Source organism: Amia ocellicauda, chromosome 5 (genome assembly GCF_036373705.1).
Source record: "Amia ocellicauda isolate fAmiCal2 chromosome 5, fAmiCal2.hap1, whole genome shotgun sequence".
NCBI classification, from domain to species: domain Eukaryota; kingdom Metazoa; phylum Chordata; class Actinopteri; order Amiiformes; family Amiidae; genus Amia; species Amia ocellicauda.
Window position 1 is genome coordinate 28614615 of NC_089854.1, and position 21695 is coordinate 28636309.

The 21695-nt window shown below is 37.6% G+C and overlaps 1 protein-coding gene and 1 non-coding gene across 2 annotated transcripts; both read right to left on the reverse strand.

Moving 5' to 3' along the window:
* Positions 1-472: 472 nt before the first annotated feature.
* elac2 (elaC ribonuclease Z 2) lies at positions 473-19192 on the reverse strand. Its single transcript, XM_066704677.1, has 24 exons — positions 18621-19192; positions 18389-18439; positions 18226-18296; positions 17623-17687; positions 15593-15650; positions 15275-15343; positions 14550-14708; positions 13978-14033; positions 13705-13763; positions 13521-13593; positions 13071-13183; positions 12314-12412; positions 11674-11812; positions 10963-11048; positions 10221-10333; positions 9104-9200; positions 8679-8817; positions 8384-8422; positions 7040-7149; positions 6544-6643; positions 6015-6135; positions 3142-3220; positions 2741-2885; positions 473-1207 (listed from the first exon to the last, which is right to left on the reverse strand). Exons 1-24 carry the CDS (start codon positions 18968-18970, stop codon positions 911-913), a joined length of 2688 nt encoding a protein of 895 aa, XP_066560774.1. The 5' UTR covers positions 18971-19192; the 3' UTR covers positions 473-910.
* A 198-nt stretch (positions 19193-19390) lies between these two features.
* Positions 19391-19462, reverse strand: trnam-cau (transfer RNA methionine (anticodon CAU)). The gene has a single exon. It is a non-coding gene; the product is annotated as a tRNA-Met (tRNA).
* Positions 19463-21695: the final 2233 nt, after the last annotated feature.

The window sequence follows — 21695 nt, forward strand, 5'->3', positions numbered from 1 at the left end:
AGCCTGTTCCATTTAAAAAAAAAAACAAGAAATTCACTTTTAAGGGGGAAAATCGTTAAAACAAAAACCCTAGCTTTAACAAATCATGCCGTTTTCCGTGCACAGTACATTAATATAGGCTTACAGTAATCACATACCAAATTCAGTTTTCCAACAAAATATTCAGACGGTGAGGCTCGCGTTGCAATATTTCGGCTTTTAAATCAATGTATGTTCAATGCAGAACCACTCGAGTAATTGTGTATGATGATGTCACCAATCAGACACATGGAAACAGTCACATTGATATCAATCTGTCTGAATTTGTCTGTTATAAGAGTGTAGCAATACATTATTGAACAATATACTTTAGATAATACACCAGTTTTCACAACATTTCAGGTATAAAATGGTAACAGATTTGTTTCAGAAGGGGCACCAGAAACCACTGTGTTTTGTGAGGGCTTGTACATTTATATCAACAATCCAACAGTCTTTAGTATGCATTTTAATAGTTCAAAATAAAACATTTAATCAGTTTCAAAGTAGGGTCCCTTTTCATAGAAGGGTAACCAAGGTGATCCAACACAAAATTAAATTAAGTTATCCAGGGTTACATAAAATGTTGTTCTGGTTCAGAACTTTACATTCATAATCTTTTATATTGGAAGCTTTAAGCTTTAAGCCATATGGAGAGCAAAAATAAATTAGATTGAATAACCATAATCAATGGAAACCTGAAACAAAATGTTGCTACCAATTCTTCTACGCATTCCATGTATAGATCATGCTCCATTCATTTTGGCAGATATTAAAAGTTCATAACATACGTTTCCTATTTATATATAAAAAAAAAGCTTACAATTCTTTTTCCAAACCATCTTCAAAGTTAGCACAACAACAGTCCTAAAGGTCCAGCTACTTTATCTGTTTAGGAAGCTTTTAGTCTTTTGCTCTCTGTCTCTTGTGGTTGGTCTTCCAGTTCTCGTTTGTTCCCTCCTTCCCCAGGACAGGTTCGTTCACCTTTGCTGGACTTGCCTGAAATGGCAACACTTTCCATCGGTTGACCATTAACCTGGCCAGTGTTTTGCTGCACCCAAAAGGCTTCTTTCATCTGTTTCATCTCCCGTTTCCCCCGCCGCTCCACCATTTCTTCAATCTCTTCTGCAAAGAGCGCTTTCAGCGATGGTATGAGTTTGGGTATAGCTCCAAAATCACTCAAGCACATCTGAAATGGACATGAACACATCAGTCCACTGTAGCTACTGCCCACATCTGGCAACACTGCAAAAAGTACCCTGCAGTGGAATTGCATCACTGTAAATAAGCATCTTATTGACAGAAATACACCTTAATTAACAGTGCATGTCATGAGATTACGTGGTTAATGGCACAGTGAATTTATTTTTCCAAATGTAATGCATTGTTCAAACACTTATAAGGGCCTGAGAATGGTTTATCTTTAATTATAATTTGTGAACTGAACTCCCCTGCATTGAGGAAGAACACAGGCAGCTACATAATGACAGATCTGAAAGAAAGTGCTTTTAGATTAAACATGACTCAAATATGCCTTGAATTAAAACGCATTAAAATATGTTTCCCCATTTATCTACACATCCAACCCCACAACTTCCAAGTCAAAAACAATATTGTAGAAATTAGAAAAATAAAGGTTAGATAAGTGTCCACCCCCCTTGTAATAGAAATCCTATATTAGCTCAGGTGTAAGCAAATCGCCTTCAAAATCACACGCCAAGTTAAGTGGCCTCCACCTGTGTTCAATTGTAGCGATTCACTCCTGTAGGATCCCTTTGCTGGGTAGTACATTTCAAAGCAAAGACTCAACCATGAGCACCAAGGAGTTGAAGCTGTAGCCCAAAATGTGCATGTGACAACAATATCCCAAGCACTTCACAAATCTGGCCTGTATGGCAGGGTGGCAAGAAGGCAAGAATCCCGTTTGAAGTATGCAAACACAAAACACTCAGGACATTCTGTATCCAATATGGTAAATCGTTTTGTGGTCTAACTAAACTGGAACCCAAAGAACACCATCCCTACTGTGAAGCATGGTAGTGGCTGCATCATGATATGACCACTGACTGCCAAAAAGCTGATATGTTGCACAGAAAGTATGAAGGTTAGACATTTCAACCTTTGTGATCTTCTGCATCTACAGCAGATTAAGTTAATATTTAATACATCAAATTGCAGATTTCAGCAAAATGCAGAATTTTCTTCCAAAGGAACGAAACTGCATGATATTGTAAGTAATATTATAACTCCACTTTTGGAACTGTAAATTGAAATATTCAAATTTTGAATCTTGTTATTCTGTAAAATGCATTAATCAGCAAATAAAAGAATTTTGCCCATGTTTGAAATCATGCTTTCATTACACACTCTCTGTAAGACTTATGTATATTAAGAGCTCTGCTTCTGCTAATGCTTTCTACTGGATTTTAACACTAAACTGTGTTCTGCTTGGAATCATAATTTAGAAGAAGGAATGAGAGGTTCAGAGGGGTAGCTTTGCATTTCTAAGATTTCCCTTATCTTTGTAAAGCTACCACAATCCACCTGCATACATTTCATCACCATGCATAAGAACGGATATCTTAAAGTGCTGAATGTGTTTTATACGAACAGGCTGAAAACATTTTCAATAACATGTTTTAGAACACAAAATCCCACCTGTCACATACCCAGCAGCAGAGACCACTCATGAATACAACAGATATGCGAAGCTGATACTCACCCTCATGTGATCAAAAGAGATGCCAACCTTCTCGTTGAAATCTGCATTGAAGAGGGGGATTTTTGCATATCTTTGACTGAAGTGATTCAGCATGATAAACTCAGCATTCATGTTCATCCCGATGCCAATGGCCTGCGAGGTAGTACTGAAAAAGGCAGAAACATTGCTTCTGTAATTAGAATAGTCTGAATGGTGTCTATTTATAATTGAAAAAGGTAGCACACTTTAAATAAATTGCTTGATATGGAACATTTATATTTTCAAATCTTATATTATTAGGGGTGGAGAAAGAGAATGATTGTAATATTTAGCCTGAATTATAAAAACGGAAGAAACTAGTTTCATAACGAGAATTTACTTTGCGTCTTGATTAGCTGCATCTACAAACACGTTATAGTTACCTGTGTCTCTTTTCCACTGCCTCCTCTTCCATACCATCTTCTAACGTAGCTTCGTGAATAAGTAAAGTTGCACCCTTTCCTGAAACAGAAACCGTAGTTGAAAAATTCTAGCACTGCATGGAGGCAACTGCGCTAATAAGTGCATTTATCCGTACATATAAACAGAGCACTGGCAATGTGTCCCTCTCTCTGTGTGTGTGTGTATTTTATATATATACACATACACACACAGTGAGGGAAATCACAATATTTGATCCCCTGCTGATTTTGTACGTTTGCCCACTGACAAAGAAATGATCAGTCTATAATTTTAATGGTAGGTGTATTTTAACAGTGAGAGACAGAATAACAAAACAATCCAGAAAAACGCATTTCAAAAAAGTGATAAATTGATTTGCATGTTAATGAGTGAAATAAGTATTTGACCCCTTCGACTTAGTACTTGGTGGCAAAACCCTTGTTGGCAATCACAGAGGTCAGACGTTTCTTGTAGTTGGCCACCAGGTTTGCACACATCTCAGGAGGGATTTTGTCCCACTCCTCTTTGCAGATCCTCTCCAAGTCATTAAGGTTGCGAGGCTGACGTTTGGCAACTCGAACCTTCAGCTCCCACCACAGATTTTCTATGGGATTATGGTCTGGAGACTGGCTAGGCCACTCCAGGACCTTAATGTGCTTCTTCTTGAGCCACTCCTTTGTTGCCTTGGCTGTGTGTTTTGGGTCATTGTCATGCTGGAATACCCATCCACGACCCATTTTCAATGCCCTGGCTGAGGGAAGGAGGTTCTCAGCCAATATTTGACGGTACATGGCCCCGTCCATCGTCCCTTTGATGCGATGCACTTGTCCTGTCCCCTTAGCAGAAAAACACCCCCAAAGCATAATGTTTCCACCTCCATGTTTGACGGTGGGGATGGTGTTTTTGGGGTCATTCCTCCTCCTCCAAACATGGCGAGTTCAGTTGATGCCAAAGAGCTCGATTTTGGTCTCATCTGACCACAACACTTTCACCCAGTTCTCCTCTGAATCATTCAGATGTTCATTGGCAAACTTCAGACGGGCCTGTACATGTGCTTTCTGGAGCAGGGGGACCTTGTGGGCGCTGCAGGATTTCAGTCCTTCACAGCGTAGTGTGTACCAATTGTTTTCTTGGTGACTATGGTCCCAGCTGCCTTGAGATCATTAACAAGATCCTCCCGTGTAGTTCTGGGCTGATTCCTCACCGTTCTCATGATCATTGAAACTCCACGAGGTGAGATCTTGCATGGAGCCCCAGACCGAGGGAGACTGACAGTTATTTTGTGTTTCTTCCATTTGCGAATAATCGCACCAACTGTTGTCACCTTCTCACCAAGCTGCTTGGCGATGGTCTTGTAGCCCATTCCAGCCTTGTGTAGGTCTACAATCTTGTCCCTGACATCCTTGGACAGCTCTTTGGTCTTGGCCATGGTGGAGAGTTTGGAATCTGATTGATTGATTGCTTCTGTGGACAGGTGTCTTTTATACAGGTAACGAGCTGAGATTAAGAGCACTCCCTTTAAGAGAGTGCTCCTAATCTCCGCTCGTTACCTGTATAAAAGACACCTGGGAGCCAGAAATCTTGCTGATTGATAGGGGATCAAATACTTATTTCACTCATTAACATGCAAATCAATTTATAACTTTTTTGAAATGCGTTTTTCTGGATTTGTTTGTTGTTAGTCTGTCTCTCACTGTTAAAATACACCTACCATTACCATAATTATAGGCTGATCATGTCTTTGTCAGTGGGCAAACGTACAAAATCAGCAGGGGATCAAATACTTTCCCCTCACTGTATATATACACACATACATACATATACATACATACACACATATATATATATATATATATATATATATATATATACACACACACACACATACACACACACAGTCCAGGCTTGTCAGTAAATAGTTTGTTTACATGCTAGCCTGTGGAAAGGATTAAATCAGACCTTAATTGCAAACTGGTTGAAAGAACTGAAGGGGAAATTATCTTACATTTTAGAAAGCCACTGCTAGATAAACCCCCAACAATCAACACATGCAACCAATAATAAAAGATTAACAGGATTTAGTATTTACAGTTAGCTTAGCTTGCAGTTGGATATTTATATGTATGAATTTGTTAAAATCTGTTCATTAGCAAGACTGGCAAATACAGAATGAAGCCTAATGATAAAAACTGATTGGCTGCATTCACTGCCCACAGTTTCAATGCTGGGTTACGAAGACATGAACTGAGCAAGATCACAATGGCGAAGCTTTATCTCCTATAGAAGCTCAGTTGCGTTATTCATCCCACAAACTCAATTCTCTGAATAGTTTCTAAAATCAGAGTCATGCTAATTTGGGTCAAAAGGATTATTCATTCATTAATGTAATGATTTAATTATACTTTGTCATTCAAAAGAGGGTCTTGGAGAATTAAAAAGCTTTTGTGAAAAATGAAGTCGAAAAAAGCAGCAAAAGAGTAGATTTATAGCTTTCACTTCTGCATGGGAGAAAATGTAAAGTAAACACCCCTTTTCCATTTCAATATAAAGTCCTTCAATATACAACCAATAGAGGTCAAGCAAATAAAACGTAAAAAATTGAGTCTGATGAACCGACAGAGAACCGTAGAGGGAGTTTTCGAAGCAAGGCAAGGACGTGACACTACATGAATTATGAGATTGTTATCAAGCAAGTTCTTGCATTTCAACTCTAAACTGATTTAAGGGAAGCATTTGAAAATTTTGTTCATACATCATGAATCAAGGCTATCAAAGGTTTCACTGAAACGTGCAAAGAGTAATACATCTTTAAAAAGCTTTGTAAACTAGAACACAGTGGAGATGAAACACACACCCATTTTCACCAGAGCGTCACACGGCATAGTGTCCCCGGAAAACACTATTTGCCACCCAGACTGATGTGTGAGGGAACAGGCGAAGGCATTTTTACAGTGTCGAACCAAGCAGGTCTGGAACTGGAATCATAAAGTAAAACAAATTAGGAGCATCAGTGGGGCCCCGAGGGGAGAATCGATCACTCTTAACACCAGAGAATACAGAGAATAATATTTTAATTAAGGTACTCCATTACTTTGCAGGTTTACAGACCTAACATAAAACCATCCAAACAAATGTTCAATTTTTATAATGTACTATCCAAGAACATTTTTATTGCAATTTGTTTTGGGGTTGGTAATAATAGCACAAAGCTGCGCAGTCTACCTGTGGTTATTTCATGGCATACTAAACTTTCCAATTAGTAACCGACTTCTTAACAGGCGAGGCTTTGATACCATCTCCTACCTTTTGGTCACTCCTAAGCCTACGTTTTCTTAATGTGTTTTAACCATCATCTTTCACCTCATCCATAGAGATGTTCATACCTTTTCCAAATCGCACTTCTTCAGCATTGAATGAATGAAAGACTTGGTTTTGTATTTGGGATGCTCCGCCCCCTCAACCAGGAACCGGGCGGGGATAATGCTGAAAGGAACAAATAAAATTAAAAATCTGTGTTAATGGTCTTTTGATTGGAGGACTTCAAACCAAGAGGGCACCCACTCACTTTACCACAACAAAAATTAGATGGTCTGTATCTAACTGGAAAATAGGAGTTCTTGTAACACGTGTTGTGCAGGAATCTCCTTTGCTCTTCTTGCTTGGGTCATGGCTAGCCATAGTAATCTTCAACTCCAGTATAAGTAAAATTAAAACAGACTTCTCCATGTCTGTGGCAAGGAATTACAGAGCACACCAGCTTTGTAGTTTTGTAAAGCTCATTGTCACTCTGAAGTTTTATCCCATGTTATGAAAAACCAGCCTAACATTGCACTGCAATTATAACGAGGCAAGTAAAATTAGCCCAATCAAGTTGCTTACTTAATGTGGCTGAGTATCTCCTGGCAGTGGTCATGAAACTGGTTGATCCAAGTCATAAGCTGAGCTGGGGCCACTAGGAAAATAGGGCTGAATGGTTTACCAAGAGACTTCTGGAATAAGATGATCAAAAGAACATTTATTACCACATGCAGACAACACAAATCTAACATTAAGATTTGTTTTGCATAAAAACAAAATTGCTTTTCCATTGAAGAAATAAATGATGCGTCAGATGAACCGTGTTTGTTGTAGTGTTCACTGAAGTATGTTAGTAGATGTGTTTATGTATTTAACAAATTAATAATTGCTATATAGTAATTAAAAAAAAAAAAAAACAAGCTTAAAAACAATATATAAATAACTGGAAGTCCCTGCCAAGACAGTGTTATCATAAGATTAAAACAGGTCTTATACACTGCTGTAATACAGATTTAAAGAACTTCAGAGAAAAAAAAAAAAAGCTAAAGTAATGATTTCAGCAAAACATAGAGCACCACTACAGTAACTGTGAAATTAAATATTTTACACCTGACTGATGTTTTAGTACTGCTTTGGCAGTACAGTTCAACAAGAAGGTTAATCACCTGTAAAATGATCCAACTATACAGCAGTTTTACAAGACATCTGGGCATTTTCTAGCTGTAACCTAATGGCAGGCAATTTAATATGGTCTTTGCAATTAACCACATTTTGTTTTTAATAAACTGAACCCATTCATTTCATGGCCAGGATATTTTTGATTGTTTTCTCTTTTATATCCAATATTATCACCATTAATGATCAATTAGAGTTGTGCATTAGGACTCCACATTGTTCATATCTAAGCATGCATTTACTGATTGCATAAAGCAGCCTGAACTAATTATTAGCCTAATCAGGTTTTCAGGAGTGTAGAAGCAAAAGAGAATATTAATACAGGTCTTGGATACCTCAATTTCAGAGTAGAATCAAATTACCCCAATGTACAATAACAATCAGTGGGAAAATATTAACACATCCATCATGGTAAACTATTCCAATTATAAAATGTGGTCACTGATATTGTTTGTAATACAGATTTCACTCATATGGATTTTATGAGCCTGGGTCTATATTAAGTGGCAGAATGCAATTTGACCCCAGGGACCATAAACAAACCGTCTGTTTGTTCTGCATCTCATGTCAAGTTAAATTGTTTCATAAAAATAACCTAACAATATCTTATGTGAAGACAGGAACGGCATTCCGATAATCATTTTCATAGCTATTGTTAAAAATGGTATTATAATTTTAAATTGATCGATCTCGCATGTTGGACCTCACAGAGTAAACAAAAGACGGCAGACAAATACACAATATGCTTACCAAAGCTCGCTCTCTCTGTAATAGTAATTGCAGCAATCCCTAAAAGAGACAAAAGATTCAAAGATTCTAATCTGCTAACACCATTATAATTAATAAAACTAATTAGGAAAAGTAGGATTGACTATAAAAAAATATTTTTTTTTTCTTAATTTTTAAGATATTTTTAAAATTACTATTTGCCTTCCATTAATCAGCTCTGGTTTTATTTTTGGAAAAGTGTCTTTAATACATCTGAAAAGCCGGACAATTGTCACACATACATGTTGTTGCACACAGTGGAGCACGGTCTACATACCGTGTGATGGTCTGCATGCATGTGCGAAATGAACACGGTTGACAAGTTACTCAGAACCGCATCAACATCATTTCCATAGTGACGGCACAGCTGTCCAAAAGTGCCCTCGCCACAGTCGAGGAGGAGAGACTGAGAGGGGCTGAGAGACAACAACGCAATAAATCAGAAACGTACGGGGAACATTGTTGGTATTCATTTCACACAGCCTCTTGAGCTAGATCTGAAACATCATAATAAGAAAACAATTTATGTATGAATGAATTGATTTGCTCACACCAGATCTGAAATTGTGTATAGGTCTTGAATGTCAAAAGCATGGTTCACATGGACAAAGAAGCAAATTTGACATGATTTAAAGCACAGTAGAACAAAAACAGGTTTGATGAAATACAAACAAAATCAAATAGCAGTTCTGACAGTGTTACCTTATGTTCAGCAGGGTAGCACTGACATTTCTAATCTTCATGGGAAGTGCAGATCCTGTCCCCAAAAACACCACTTCTGGGAACTTCTCAACTTTTCCTGTAGAAGTTAAAGAAACATTAATTGATGAATGATCTGGTGGAATTTGGTTTTGACATTTTTCCTTCTCAGATTGCTTATTTTAAAATAACATTTAATATTAAATTCCTGATTTAATGAATCAACTTACACTTCTATTATCTGAATAATCAAGCCTGCTTTCCTAAAGCATGGAATTAAACAAATCAGTAAGGATAGTTACAAATGTTTGTCCTTGCTATTTTCTTCAAGCTTTTAAGAAAATTAACACAATCAGGATTGCACAGAACACATTAATACTCAGACAAGATATTTTATATAAGACATCATACGTGCCATAGGATACTACAAATTACATTTCAGTGTTGCATATTCTTTATTATGGCACTAATCCTATGTAATCATAAATTGGTAATGGCTGCAGAAACGTATTTAATAAATGGGAATACTTTGGAATAATAAGGACAATCAAAAGTTATGTATAAACATCTTTAAGAAAGGACACAGCGGCAGGAGTGACTAAATAAAATGTATAAACTCTTTAATTCCCTTAAAACCAAGGAGTTATTGTATTGTAAAAGCTGTCTACCTATACAAAATAAACACATTTTGCAATTTGTGCTAAAATAAATTAAACAAAAATGTCCATTTAAAAAGACAAGGAAAGAAGGGAGTCATTGTGAATATATGCAATAACAACAGATCAATCGGTCTATCCAAGACTATATGGGATCGCAAGAACAAATGAACTTCAGCTCGATAACATAAACCAAAAAGAAATAAAGTCTTCTAGGAAAAGTCTAAATGAGAAGGACTAGCTGTTAAAGACTACTGTATATGTCTAATGTACACAGTAGTAAATTGAAACACCAACAAGTTCATTTTCAGTTTTTTGTATCCCCCCTCAGCATTTCTGGATACATTTTCAGCAAAGAAAGGAATCTCGGAGACTAGATTAAAACTGTATCTGAGATCTTAGCAGTCTGAAAAAATACTACCATTATACCAAAGGACTTCAAATTAATGGATTAACAGATAAACCTGTGGTGTCCACAGCGAGGGACTTTTTACACTCCTCCACTTCTTTAAGGAATGCCGGAAGCTCAGTCGCTTCTTTAATAAACTCTGTTGAGTCACACAAAGGAACGGCATCTCTGAGAGAAAACAAGAACATAAGAAGAATGATATCAACATCAATAGCACGTAACAGCCATAATAGTTTTAACCTTTTCTGGTAGTTTATGGCCCAGGAGGTTGTGTCATGCGACATAATGGCAGAATGGACTGGGTCAACAACATTTATTTTTTGCGTTACATCTGACACTCTTCTCACACTGTGATACATGGCATCAATATAAGAGCAAATGTGTTGCGAGATGAAAAGTAATTTCCTTCTGCTGGAACAATCCTGAGATTTGGAAACCCTGGATGAATTGGACTCTCTTTAACAGCCTCAATCCAGAGAAACTAGCAGATGAATAGGACAGCAGTGCAATGTAGGATTCCCAAAATGCATCAGTCCTGGTCATGTGTAACACAAAAATATATATTTATGTTGAGGCTCTGAAATACTGCACTATTTCTGAAAGCATAGTTGTTATGTATTCATCACACAGAAGACAGAAGACAGCCTAATATTAGTCCAAAAAAGTATTACATGTTTTTTCAAGATCTAACATCTGTAACTGAAATTGTAACCTCTGACTGCTTCAATATGTTAACCCGAGCTACTGAAATCTGTACTAGCTTGCACATGTCAGTATTATTAAGCACAGCCACTGACCTTTGCCATTCTAACTTGGGTCTCAGCTGGTATTTAAGTAGACACTCCCCTCTGACACTGGGTATGTGCAGCGCAGCTGGTTTCTCCTTAGAAAAAGATGGAATGAGTGCAGGAAAATAAAAAAATAATTTCATGCACTTTAAAACTTTTCAGGTCAATTCCAATAGCAGCATGAGGGAAACGCTGTACAAATGGGTCTTGAAAAACTGTCTTTTCTTGAGTGTTTTAGTAGAGTACATTTCTTTTTATTATAGCACCCAGTGAAAATGAAAAGCGGTTCAATTAATTGACTTAAAGAGAATCAAGTGACTTGGGACATCTCTTTGCTTGTCATGAGATCCGTCTACATAAACGTCCAGCATAGACGGTAATGAAAAGGAACAATTGTAACAAACACGGCAGAACGTCCATTCTTACAAAATAGGTGACGTAGCTGTGAATTAAAACAAGCAATGATTTCATATTTAGAGGAATGAATGGCTTTCAAATTATTCTGCACAGTGAACAGCACATTTACATACATTATTAATTATTAAGACAAATAACTAGAGCATACAAATGTGTACTTTTAAAACCTCAGAATTAATGTGGCATTGGTATTAATTAAAAACTGTTGACAATGAGAAAGTTCTATTTTGTTTTGGTTGTTTGAAGTAACCTGTAGTTTTTATTACTGGAAATAACAAGCACATAAATAACATTTTAAAATACCGTTGTTTGGTAGTTCTGCAGCATTGGAAAGATCTCTGGGTGAATTAAATTCAGCTGTGTCTGAATTTTGATGCTCCTGACATTATGGGGCGTTTGTGCCTGTTCATTTAAAATAAGATGTTCTGTGGAATGGCCAAATCTGCAAGAGAAAAGCAGCATTCGCATTAAAGTCACAAGAGACCTGGGGAAAAAAAATATGTTTAAACATACAGACTTGATGAGCTGTCAAAGAAAAAAAAAGTGAAAGAAAGTAAACTGCTTGGAAATTTTTCTTGCTTTGTTTTTTGTTGTTCTTTTACCTGAACAACCGTTAATTGCTTTTTCTGTGTACCGTTATTTTCCCTCATAGTAATGAAGTAAGAGAAGAACACGCTCCCTGAGGAGTCTCTGAATAAAAGGATTCCGCAAAACAATGTGACCCGCAAAAATACAGCAATTTAGCTTCCTCATTGATACCTTTGGGATTGGTACTTGAAAAATAACAATCATACCTGTATTAAATTCCTTATTAATTCCAAAAAAACAAGCTATAGTATTCCCAAAAGGATTTCTGAATTTAGCCTAGACAGATGCCTAAATTCAGAAGTGCCAAATTATCAATTTATAAAGTTTGTCATGTTCAGTTATTTCTACTTTGTACCTCTCCATCCATTGCTTGTAACTTTCCGTTTCTAAAATGGCTTCTGGAGTCATATGGACTACCAAGGACACACGATCTTCTGTTCCACTGGATTGATACCTAAAAACAAAATTTGTTTTACAATTATCTGCTTCATTAGGACATTTTCACATGCAACTCTGAAACAGATTTTCAATAATTCTAAAATATCGGTTAAGGCAAACTTCAAAAGTGCTCTAGACAAATACATTAGTGGAGAGTTGCATGCTACAAGTCATGCTCATTCACATTTTCATTTTAAAGGTATAAAAATCCATACATTTCATTTTTTAACTTTAAGATTCAATTATCATTTAAATATTCTGTCGTGTTGTTGCTTGTCTCTGCCATCTTAAAAAAAACTTTCAAATATTGATCCCCACCACAGAACCACATATCTAAAATGTAGCAGAACCACCAGCTCAAAACCTCAATGAAGGACATGAAATGTAAATTATTAAAACAAACAACTTCCCCCTGGGACAGAAGTATTTTATTAAATAACCGTCCCCTGCACATAAAAATCCATCAATGTGATGTCAGCTTGTTAAGGGACTTGCCACTGGAACTTAAAACAGGCTTCATTTTGTTACACTTGTTTTGGAAAACCTGCTAGCAGGCATAAGCACACAGCTGGCCTTATTTGAAAATTCTGTTCAGCTGCAAATGTCTGGATGCGATGTTTAATAAATACAACAAAAACCTTAATGTACTATCACCGAAGAACAGCTGGAAATACCTGTGCAGGTGTTGATTACTGCAGATGGGTTCAATAAACTCCTCAGAGGGACAGTCCACCACGATGAAGATGGGCCCGGGGTCTGTAGGAGTGCACACATCCTCTGGCTTGATCTACAAGAGCAACACAATTCATCAACAGCACTATTGATCCCAGCTGAGACTCATTCATATTCAACTCTCAGTCAAGAAAGCAAAGTAAATAACCCACACACAAATTTCCATTTCAATCTGCAGCTTTTTCTCCCCCATTGCATTTTGAACAGATGTTCAACTAAATGAAGACAGCACACCAAGATTACTTTAAGCAGTTACAGAAGTGCCAAAGTGATCAAACTTTTACATATTTACATAAGCAAGATTTGTGTAATACATACAAATATGACATTTTCCAACTACTGAACTAACGAACTTAAAAATCTAGACATAATTGTTTATCGCTGTTCAGTACCTCTTTCCCTTCAAAATCGACACTCTTCCCATTCTTGAGGGCAGAAATGATTGGACCTATGGCTGGTGTACCTCTATAGAGGGGAGAGAGAGAAAAAAATAAATAAATAAACAAATAAAAAGATTAAGCTCTCGACTATAAATAAATAAATTACAAAAGTACATAGATTTCATAAAACACTTACATTGGTAATCCCAGTTCTTTAGCTTTAGCCACCAAAAAATTTCCCTTCTTTGGATGAAGCTGAAATTAAAACATATACATATATCTTTATAGAGACAAAGACAAACTTGATTAGCGCAATTACAGGGCTTTGATTGAAACAAGGTTGAACCCCATAATAATTACAGACGTGGTTTATTTTTTGAATAAAACAGTCCATATATTGTATTAAAAAAAAATGTATATATGCGTTACATAACATTTTAATGTCAGAGAAAATGATTCTGTTCCTTACCCTACAAACAAAGGCAATAACCAAAGATGGGTCTTTTGTTGATCTTGGACATCTCTCTGCATTACAACATGTAGAGCCATTAAAAACACCGGTTTAATTCAAGAAATGTGTCATCACAGAAAGCACCCAGTTCCATTTCACAGTATTTCCATGGGGTAACAATTACAACGAAACACATTTATCTTCTGTAAACTACAATATTGATAATACAAATATTCAAAATGTTACAGTTTTGTGAATTAAAAGCAGAATTCAATGGAACCTACCCGGGTTTATGTGGTACAAGTTCCACTCCTTGTCTGCATAACGTAACTAAAGCTGCCTACGTTACTAATGCCTCACATGCCCATCAGATGTGTCCTGTAGAGCGCGGAGCCATGATGTGCTTCTTCAAAGAAAGAGCTATCAGAGCACATACCGCTTAGCACTGCAGGGTCATTTATGGCACCGCTGCTATGAAGGCTGACACATATGAGTATATTTAAGCACCGAAAGCTAACTCTAGACCTGTTCTATAATTCTGGCTTCTATAAACTGAACTGCAGGTTCTCGAGTGCCGGAGGGCAGCTTACCAGGACTGCGGCTTCTAACCGGCTCACTCTTGGCCAAGATCTCCTCCAACGCGTCGAGTTTCCAGCGTTCAGCGCGAGAGGACCGAGGCGAGGGAGAGCGGCTGGGGCTGCCCCTCTCAGGGCTGGGGGAGAACTTCCTCTTCTCGGGTTTCAGTTTAGCTTTAAGGAGGGGGTGAAAAATCTGCTCAGGCAACACGATATATCAAACATTCATCTGTGTTCTTTTACAAGGAAGAACATAGGGACTAAAGGCACCAGATGGTGTGGTGTTCACCCAGACAGGCTGAGAGATGTTTACAGCTGGCATTCAGAGGCAGGCAAAAGACAAATTTACAGCAAGGCATTAAGAAATTAAAAATGATTTCAGAATGCATCAAGAAAACTCTTCATTCTATATGTAACACAAAGCATACAGAACAACCGCTTTCTATTAACAAACAACTATTGTACTCGGGAGGCTGCCAACGCTTAACTGTTAGCACTGGTGACACTGTAGCTGAAAACATACTGGGGCTTTGTCATTTAACATTACAGTGTGAGTAATGAACACAGAGCACATCCCAGTGGGTTCCGCGATAGAGGACTCTTGACTCTCTCTTTCCTATTGTTATGAAAGGAACATGAAATTGAAGCCATTGTACAAAGCTGAATCATAATGAACCCACTGCTTTAATTTATTCCCTTGAAACTAAACTTTTTAGACTTTTTTAGACTCTTATACCTACCAAATATAGGCACTTGATGAACCGTCATGGTTTGGTCAGAGTAATGTGGTTCTGTGTAGGGTCGCACAGCTGGAAGGGTAAAGAAAAGCTCAATTACTGATTTTATAAAACAAGTCAATTAATAAATAAAGACAGCATGGGTAGTCCCACATTCAAATAAGAAACAGACACAGCCCTAAATTGAGATAACATTTTCATACATCCTGTGAAAAGATATAGAATTCCACTTGACAAGAGGTTTTGTAATGACTATAATTATATTTAAAATGTGCTACTACAATGACCTGTAAACTTTATTGTAAAATTGAATACTAATACCTAATTTGATGTCTTGCAATGGTCCAGAAAATACCCGAATAGCATCTACATATTTCTCCTTCAAAGAAATAGAAAGAAATAAAGATGAGTTATTTTTTTATTTTATTTTTTTTAGAGTACACAAACATTATAGACTGAAAGCTGGGCATACCAATATGTTATGCTTGCTGTTACAAAGACTTCCCGCTAGATGGTGCCAATGGATAGGAAAACAAACAATGCATAGTGTTCATTTAAAGGTTGCTGTATGTTTCAGGTATTTCTGTAGAGTGCAGTATATTCCAAAATATTAAAACTTTAAAGATTCAAAGTGCATGTGGATTTCAGAGATACAGCGAGGGAAAAAAGTATTTGATCCCCTGCTGATTTTGTACGTTTGCCCACTGACAAAGAAATGATCAGTCTATAATTTTAATGGTAGGTGTATTTTAACAGTGAGAGACAGAATAACAACAAAAAAATCCAGAAAAACACATTTCAAAAAAGTTATAAATTGATTTGCATGTTAATGAGGGAAATAAGTATTTGACCCCTTCGACTTAGTACTTGGTGGCAAAACCCTTGTTGGCAATCACAGAGGTCAGACGTTTCTTGTAGTTGGCCACCAGGTTTGGACACATCTCAGGAGGGATTTTGTCCCACTACTCTTTGCAGATCCTCTCCAAGTCATTAAGGTTTCGAGGCTGACGTTTGGCAACTCGAACCTTCAGCTCCCACCACAGATTTTCAATGGGATTAAGGTCTGGAGACTGGCTAGGCCACTCCAGGACCTTAATGTGCTTCTTCTTGAGCCACTCCTTTGTTGCCTTGGCTGTGTGTTTTGGGTCATTGTCATGCTGGAATACCATCCACGACCCATTTTCAATGCCCTGGCTGAGGGAAGGAGGTTCTCACCCAAGATTTGACGGTACATGGGCCCGTCCATCGTCCCTTTGATGCGGTGCACTTGTCCTGTCCCCTTAGCAGAAAAACACCCCCAAAGCATAATGTTTCCACCTCCATGTTTGACGGTGGGGATGGTGTTCTTGGGGTCATTCCTCCTCCTCCAAACACGGCGAGTTGAGTTGATGCCAAAGAGCTCGATTTTGGTCTCATCTGACCACAACACGTTCACCCAGTTCTCCTCTGAATCATTCAGATTTTCATTGGCAAACTTCAGACGGGCCTGTACATGTGCTTTCTTGAGCAGGGGGACCTTGCGGGCGCTGCAGGATTTCAGTCCTTCAAGGCGTCGTGTGTTACCAATTGTTTTCTTGGTGACTATGGTCCCAGCTGCCTTGAGATCATTAACAAGATCCTCCCGTGTAGTTCTGGGCTGATTCCTCACCGTTCTCATGATCATTGAAACTCCACGAGGTGAGATCTTGCATGGAGCCCCAGACCGAGGGAGACTGACAGTTATTTTGTGTTTCTTCCATTTGCGAATAATCGCACCAACCGTTGTCACCTTCTCACCAAGCTGCTTGGCGATGGTCTTGTAGCCCATTCCAGCCTTGTGTAGGTCTACAATCTTGTCCCTGACATCCTTGGACAGCTCTTTGGTCTTGGCCATGGTGGAGAGTTTGGAATCTGATTGATTGATTGCTTCTGTGGACAGGTGTCTTTTATACAGGTAACGAGCTTAGATTAGGAGCACTCCCTTTAAGAGAGTGCTCCTAATCTCAGCTCGTTACCTGTATAAAAGACACCTGGGAGCCAGAAATCTTGCTGATTGATAGGGGATCAAATACTTATTTCCCTCAGTAACATGCAAATCAATTTATAACTTTTTTGAAATGCGTTTTTCTGGATTGTTTTGTTGTTATTCTGTCTCTCACTGTTAAAATACACCTACCATTAAAATTATAGACTGATCATTTCTTTGTCAGTGGGCAAACGTACAAAATCAGCAGGGGATCAAATACTTTTTTCCCCTCGCTGTACATATAAATCAATTCCACAGAACACATTTTCGCCCTGAAGATCATATGCGTAACAAAATGGATGAACAAATTAAAATGTATATTGTATATTACAAAACCTTTACTGACCAACTGTGGAGGGCCAGAGAGTGCACACTCCGGGACCCCAGTTTCCTTCAGCGTCAGTATCAACCCTAGACAAAAGCCCCAGAAAACCATCATCATTCATCAGGCAAACTGATCTAAAATGTTTACATGACCAACCTCAAAAAATACACATACATGAACATTGCTCTTATTAGGTTTTTAATATCATAGACAACTGTACTCACAAAGATATCGATTTGTGGTGTACATTGTTGGTGCATAATCCAAATGAAAATGGAAACAATTCATACAGTGAGTACCCAAGAACATTTACTCCATGGTACATATAAGCAGCAGTTAATATGCACTATAAACTACATGCACATTGTTTTTAGCAATTGCTGGGGAACAATTCAGCTTGGCCCACAATAAAGAAATGAACCGACTTCAACCTTCTCTTAAACACAAATTAAATGCTTTTTTTTTTTTTTTTTTGTGTGTGTGTGGAAAAAAATTAACCCAGGCATCAATTCTCAATGTCTAAGTTGAGGATACCAGGAACTTGACATTAGCATATAAGAACGAATAGAAGGCTTGCCCGTCTTCATTCATTATGCTTCATGCATATTCATAGTTTGTCCTTACCTGATAATCCTCCAACATTCTGCCAACTCATTCTTGTCAGAAAAATGTTATCCAAGCGGGCAATTTTTAATCTTGGAGGGGGGGAGAGAAAGGAAATCATTTAGAAATAGGATAGTGGCCCAGCTGATTGACTGTACATTGATTGCTGGACAAAATCACTTACTTGTGTTCCTGCATCAATCGCTGTGTTCCTTCGCCACAGTTGAACAGATACCTAAAAATACAAAAGTGTTTTGTTTTTTTTTCTTGTTTTGTATGGAAGAATCAAGTCTTCCCCTGACCAGGTCGTAGTGCACAGAGCTGCACATATATTTTACTTAGATACAGTGCTTTTTAAAATGATGTATGCCTACCACGATATACACAGCTGATGTATTAGCGCACCGCTGTCTTACCTGTTGTACTCAGAGAACACATACAGAGACGGGCCATTATCTCGAGTCCCCGCTCCCACCACTTGGACATACACAGTCGCCGGGCCGTGGTGGTCCACATTTTTCCTCTGCTCTCTCGACTTGATGTGCTTTAGTGTGTCTTTCGTAGATTTTAATCTTTTCGAGCCATAGTTTCCCTTGCCATCGGCAGTTGAAGCCATGTTGAGTCCGACTGCGCAAACAATCCGAGGGAAACAGTCTTTACTCCATATGCTGTAAAAGCCCCGCTGTTTAGCAGCCAAGCAGCATCTAACTCGTAGCCGTGCAAGAAACCCGCAGTGCAGAAAAGGGACGGCTTTTTTAATCAACATTCAGGTGACTGACTCCAAACGTTACACACTAAAACATGATATGAAGCGGCTTTAATTTCACTCTTTCTCCCACAAACTGCAGTGCGACCCTTGCGTAGTTTTTACCAAGCGGCTCGGTTAATATATAGTATGTATATGTTCGCGTTTAGGACCCATTAGCCTGGCATTGCATCAGTTTAACTTTGCTCTATGCCGAACACAAAATCACATGGTCCAGCTTTTCATCACACTTCCGGTGCTTTATGATGACGTCGCAGGGAGCGCACTGGGCGGGGCTAGCAGTGAAGCGCATGCAAGTTACAGAAGTTTGTATTAATTATATAATTTTAAAATCTCACAGCATATATTGTTTTTATTGAGACGAATTTGAATTTAGATCGAATGCTTAAATAATAAGTAATTGTAACAAAAATAAACCTCTAGCAGAGGATGGTTTCGATCCATCGACCTCTGGGTTATGGGCCCAGCACGCTTCCGCTGCGCCACTCTGCTCCGTGCGCCTTTAACAAAACATAAATCTGTCCCAGTATAAACTTCTATGAATTTGATCCTAAGAGGTATTCTGTCAAAACAAATGTGTCTCACAGTGTCACAATATTAATTGCCAGTAAAGTTTCTGATTTAGCAACGACGAGGGGACCCGGAAATACCAAGATAATACCAGGTTTTGGAAGAATCCAGAACATGCTAATTGGTAATGTGTTTAAATGAATAATGCCAGTGGAATTGGGTTGCACATGGAAATATGCCTTCTTGGAAGACAATATTTACATTCTTCATTGAGTCTCCCTCTGCTGGATATGTAACACACATAGGAAATGGTTAATTGTTCACAATTTAAATGCCATTCTTAACACCATTACATTTGCTACTAATTTACACTACTTTTAGTTGTTTGTGATATATATTATTTCTAATCCACATGCAGGTGATCAAACTCAATTGACTTCACGCATTATCGTTTTATTTGCAATGGGGGCAGGGGTCTGTGATCTGATATTTAGCTTTGCTGTGGCACAAACTATATATTTCAACTTACTGAGAGAGTGTCTTTGGGATTTTATTAGTATTATTATTGGGCTGCAACTCGTCTCCAGGACAATTAGTAGAGCACAATCTTTCACACACCATGTTTCTTTCTTTTAATTATACCAGCAGTGTGGTGATGAATACATTAAATTTGGTTATTTGTTTTAACAGCAATTTCCTGAAGTGATAAAAGAAAGAAAAAGACCTAAAGCAAACATATCTTGGCTATCTGGGTGGTTAAAACACCATTTTCGTCCACTGGGCCAATGTAGTAATACAAGTGTACAATACATGTTCTTGATGGAACAAGTTAATGTAGCTTGAAGTGCCAACTGATTGGCAGCCCCTTATATTCTCTGTTATGAATCAAAAGTGTTTCATTTTCAATTGATTCCCATAAAACAGCCATTACTCAGAATGTTAAGAGGTGAGGTAATGTCTGATAACTAGGGGCAACAGAAATGTGCAGACATAGGGCTTTCTGCAATTACATTTTAAAAGGTCTAATTCTGATCAGAGGCAATGGAGTATGGAAATTGACCTCAAGCATCACCTGATGACATCAAATAAACAAAATAATAATAAAAGTAATAATTTCCATAAATGGGCTACAAAACTGTAGAGAAAAGTTAGTACTACATATAAACGAAAATAAGAAATAAAACGTTTTCATTACTTCAGACATTTATCAAACAGGATGCCATAGGACTCGTCAAATCTTATAAACTATCCGCAGGGTTATAGAAAATGTAGAAAATACACTCGTGTTATTATTGAATGAAGGTAAAGTTGGTTCCATGCATACATTGTAACATGTAAACAGCATTTTGTTTAGTATTGTTATTAATTAAAAAGTTCTGTAAACATGTTTAAAAATACTTGCAAAAAGACATAAAATTGCCAGTTTTCCAGACAGCTTGTATCACATCTCCTTAACAGTTGCAAACAGCCCAATTTAAACTATAAATCTGATTATACTTACATGTGAGAGTTAACTCTTATTTAAATCCTCCACAATAAGAGTACACAAATGCATCAGGTAATTATAATTCTACCAATATGATGTCAGTGTGGTCTGTGCCTCAATTTATATACTGTATGAGTAGGACTGTAAAGCAGAACCTGTTAACTGTAGGACATGCAAAGAAAACTGGACTTTTCGACAGTCTTGTTGATTTTTCACTCATAAAAAATAAACTTGAAGAGCTTGCAAATTCACCAACAATTCTGTGAAAGTGTTGTGTAATTTAACTGTTTATAATTGCATTTCTTAGGGCAATTTTTCTTCAGCCAATTAGGCGGAGACCATAGTTTGTTTCTGACATAAGATACACAAAGAAAATTTAGTAGAGTCTGGCAATAAACCTGCTTACAAAAAATAAAAAAAATTGATTACACAATGATGAGTGCCAACCAGATAGCTTTTTTTTTTCTTTTTCTTTTGTAAGTCATATTAATAGAAGTTATCAAAAAGCAAATGTTATAATAAACATTTGGAGAGTGCTGCAGGAATGAAGTCACCACAAGATTAATTTAAAGGGAAACTGGATATTTACTGGAAAGGTTACTCGATTACATGCTTTTAGAATGGCTGTAGTAGTTTTCCAGATATGAAAGCCAAGTTCTCCAAATGAGGGATTTCCCTGGACATGATAATGAATATTAGTATTTCCCAATTGAGAGTAGTCATTATTTT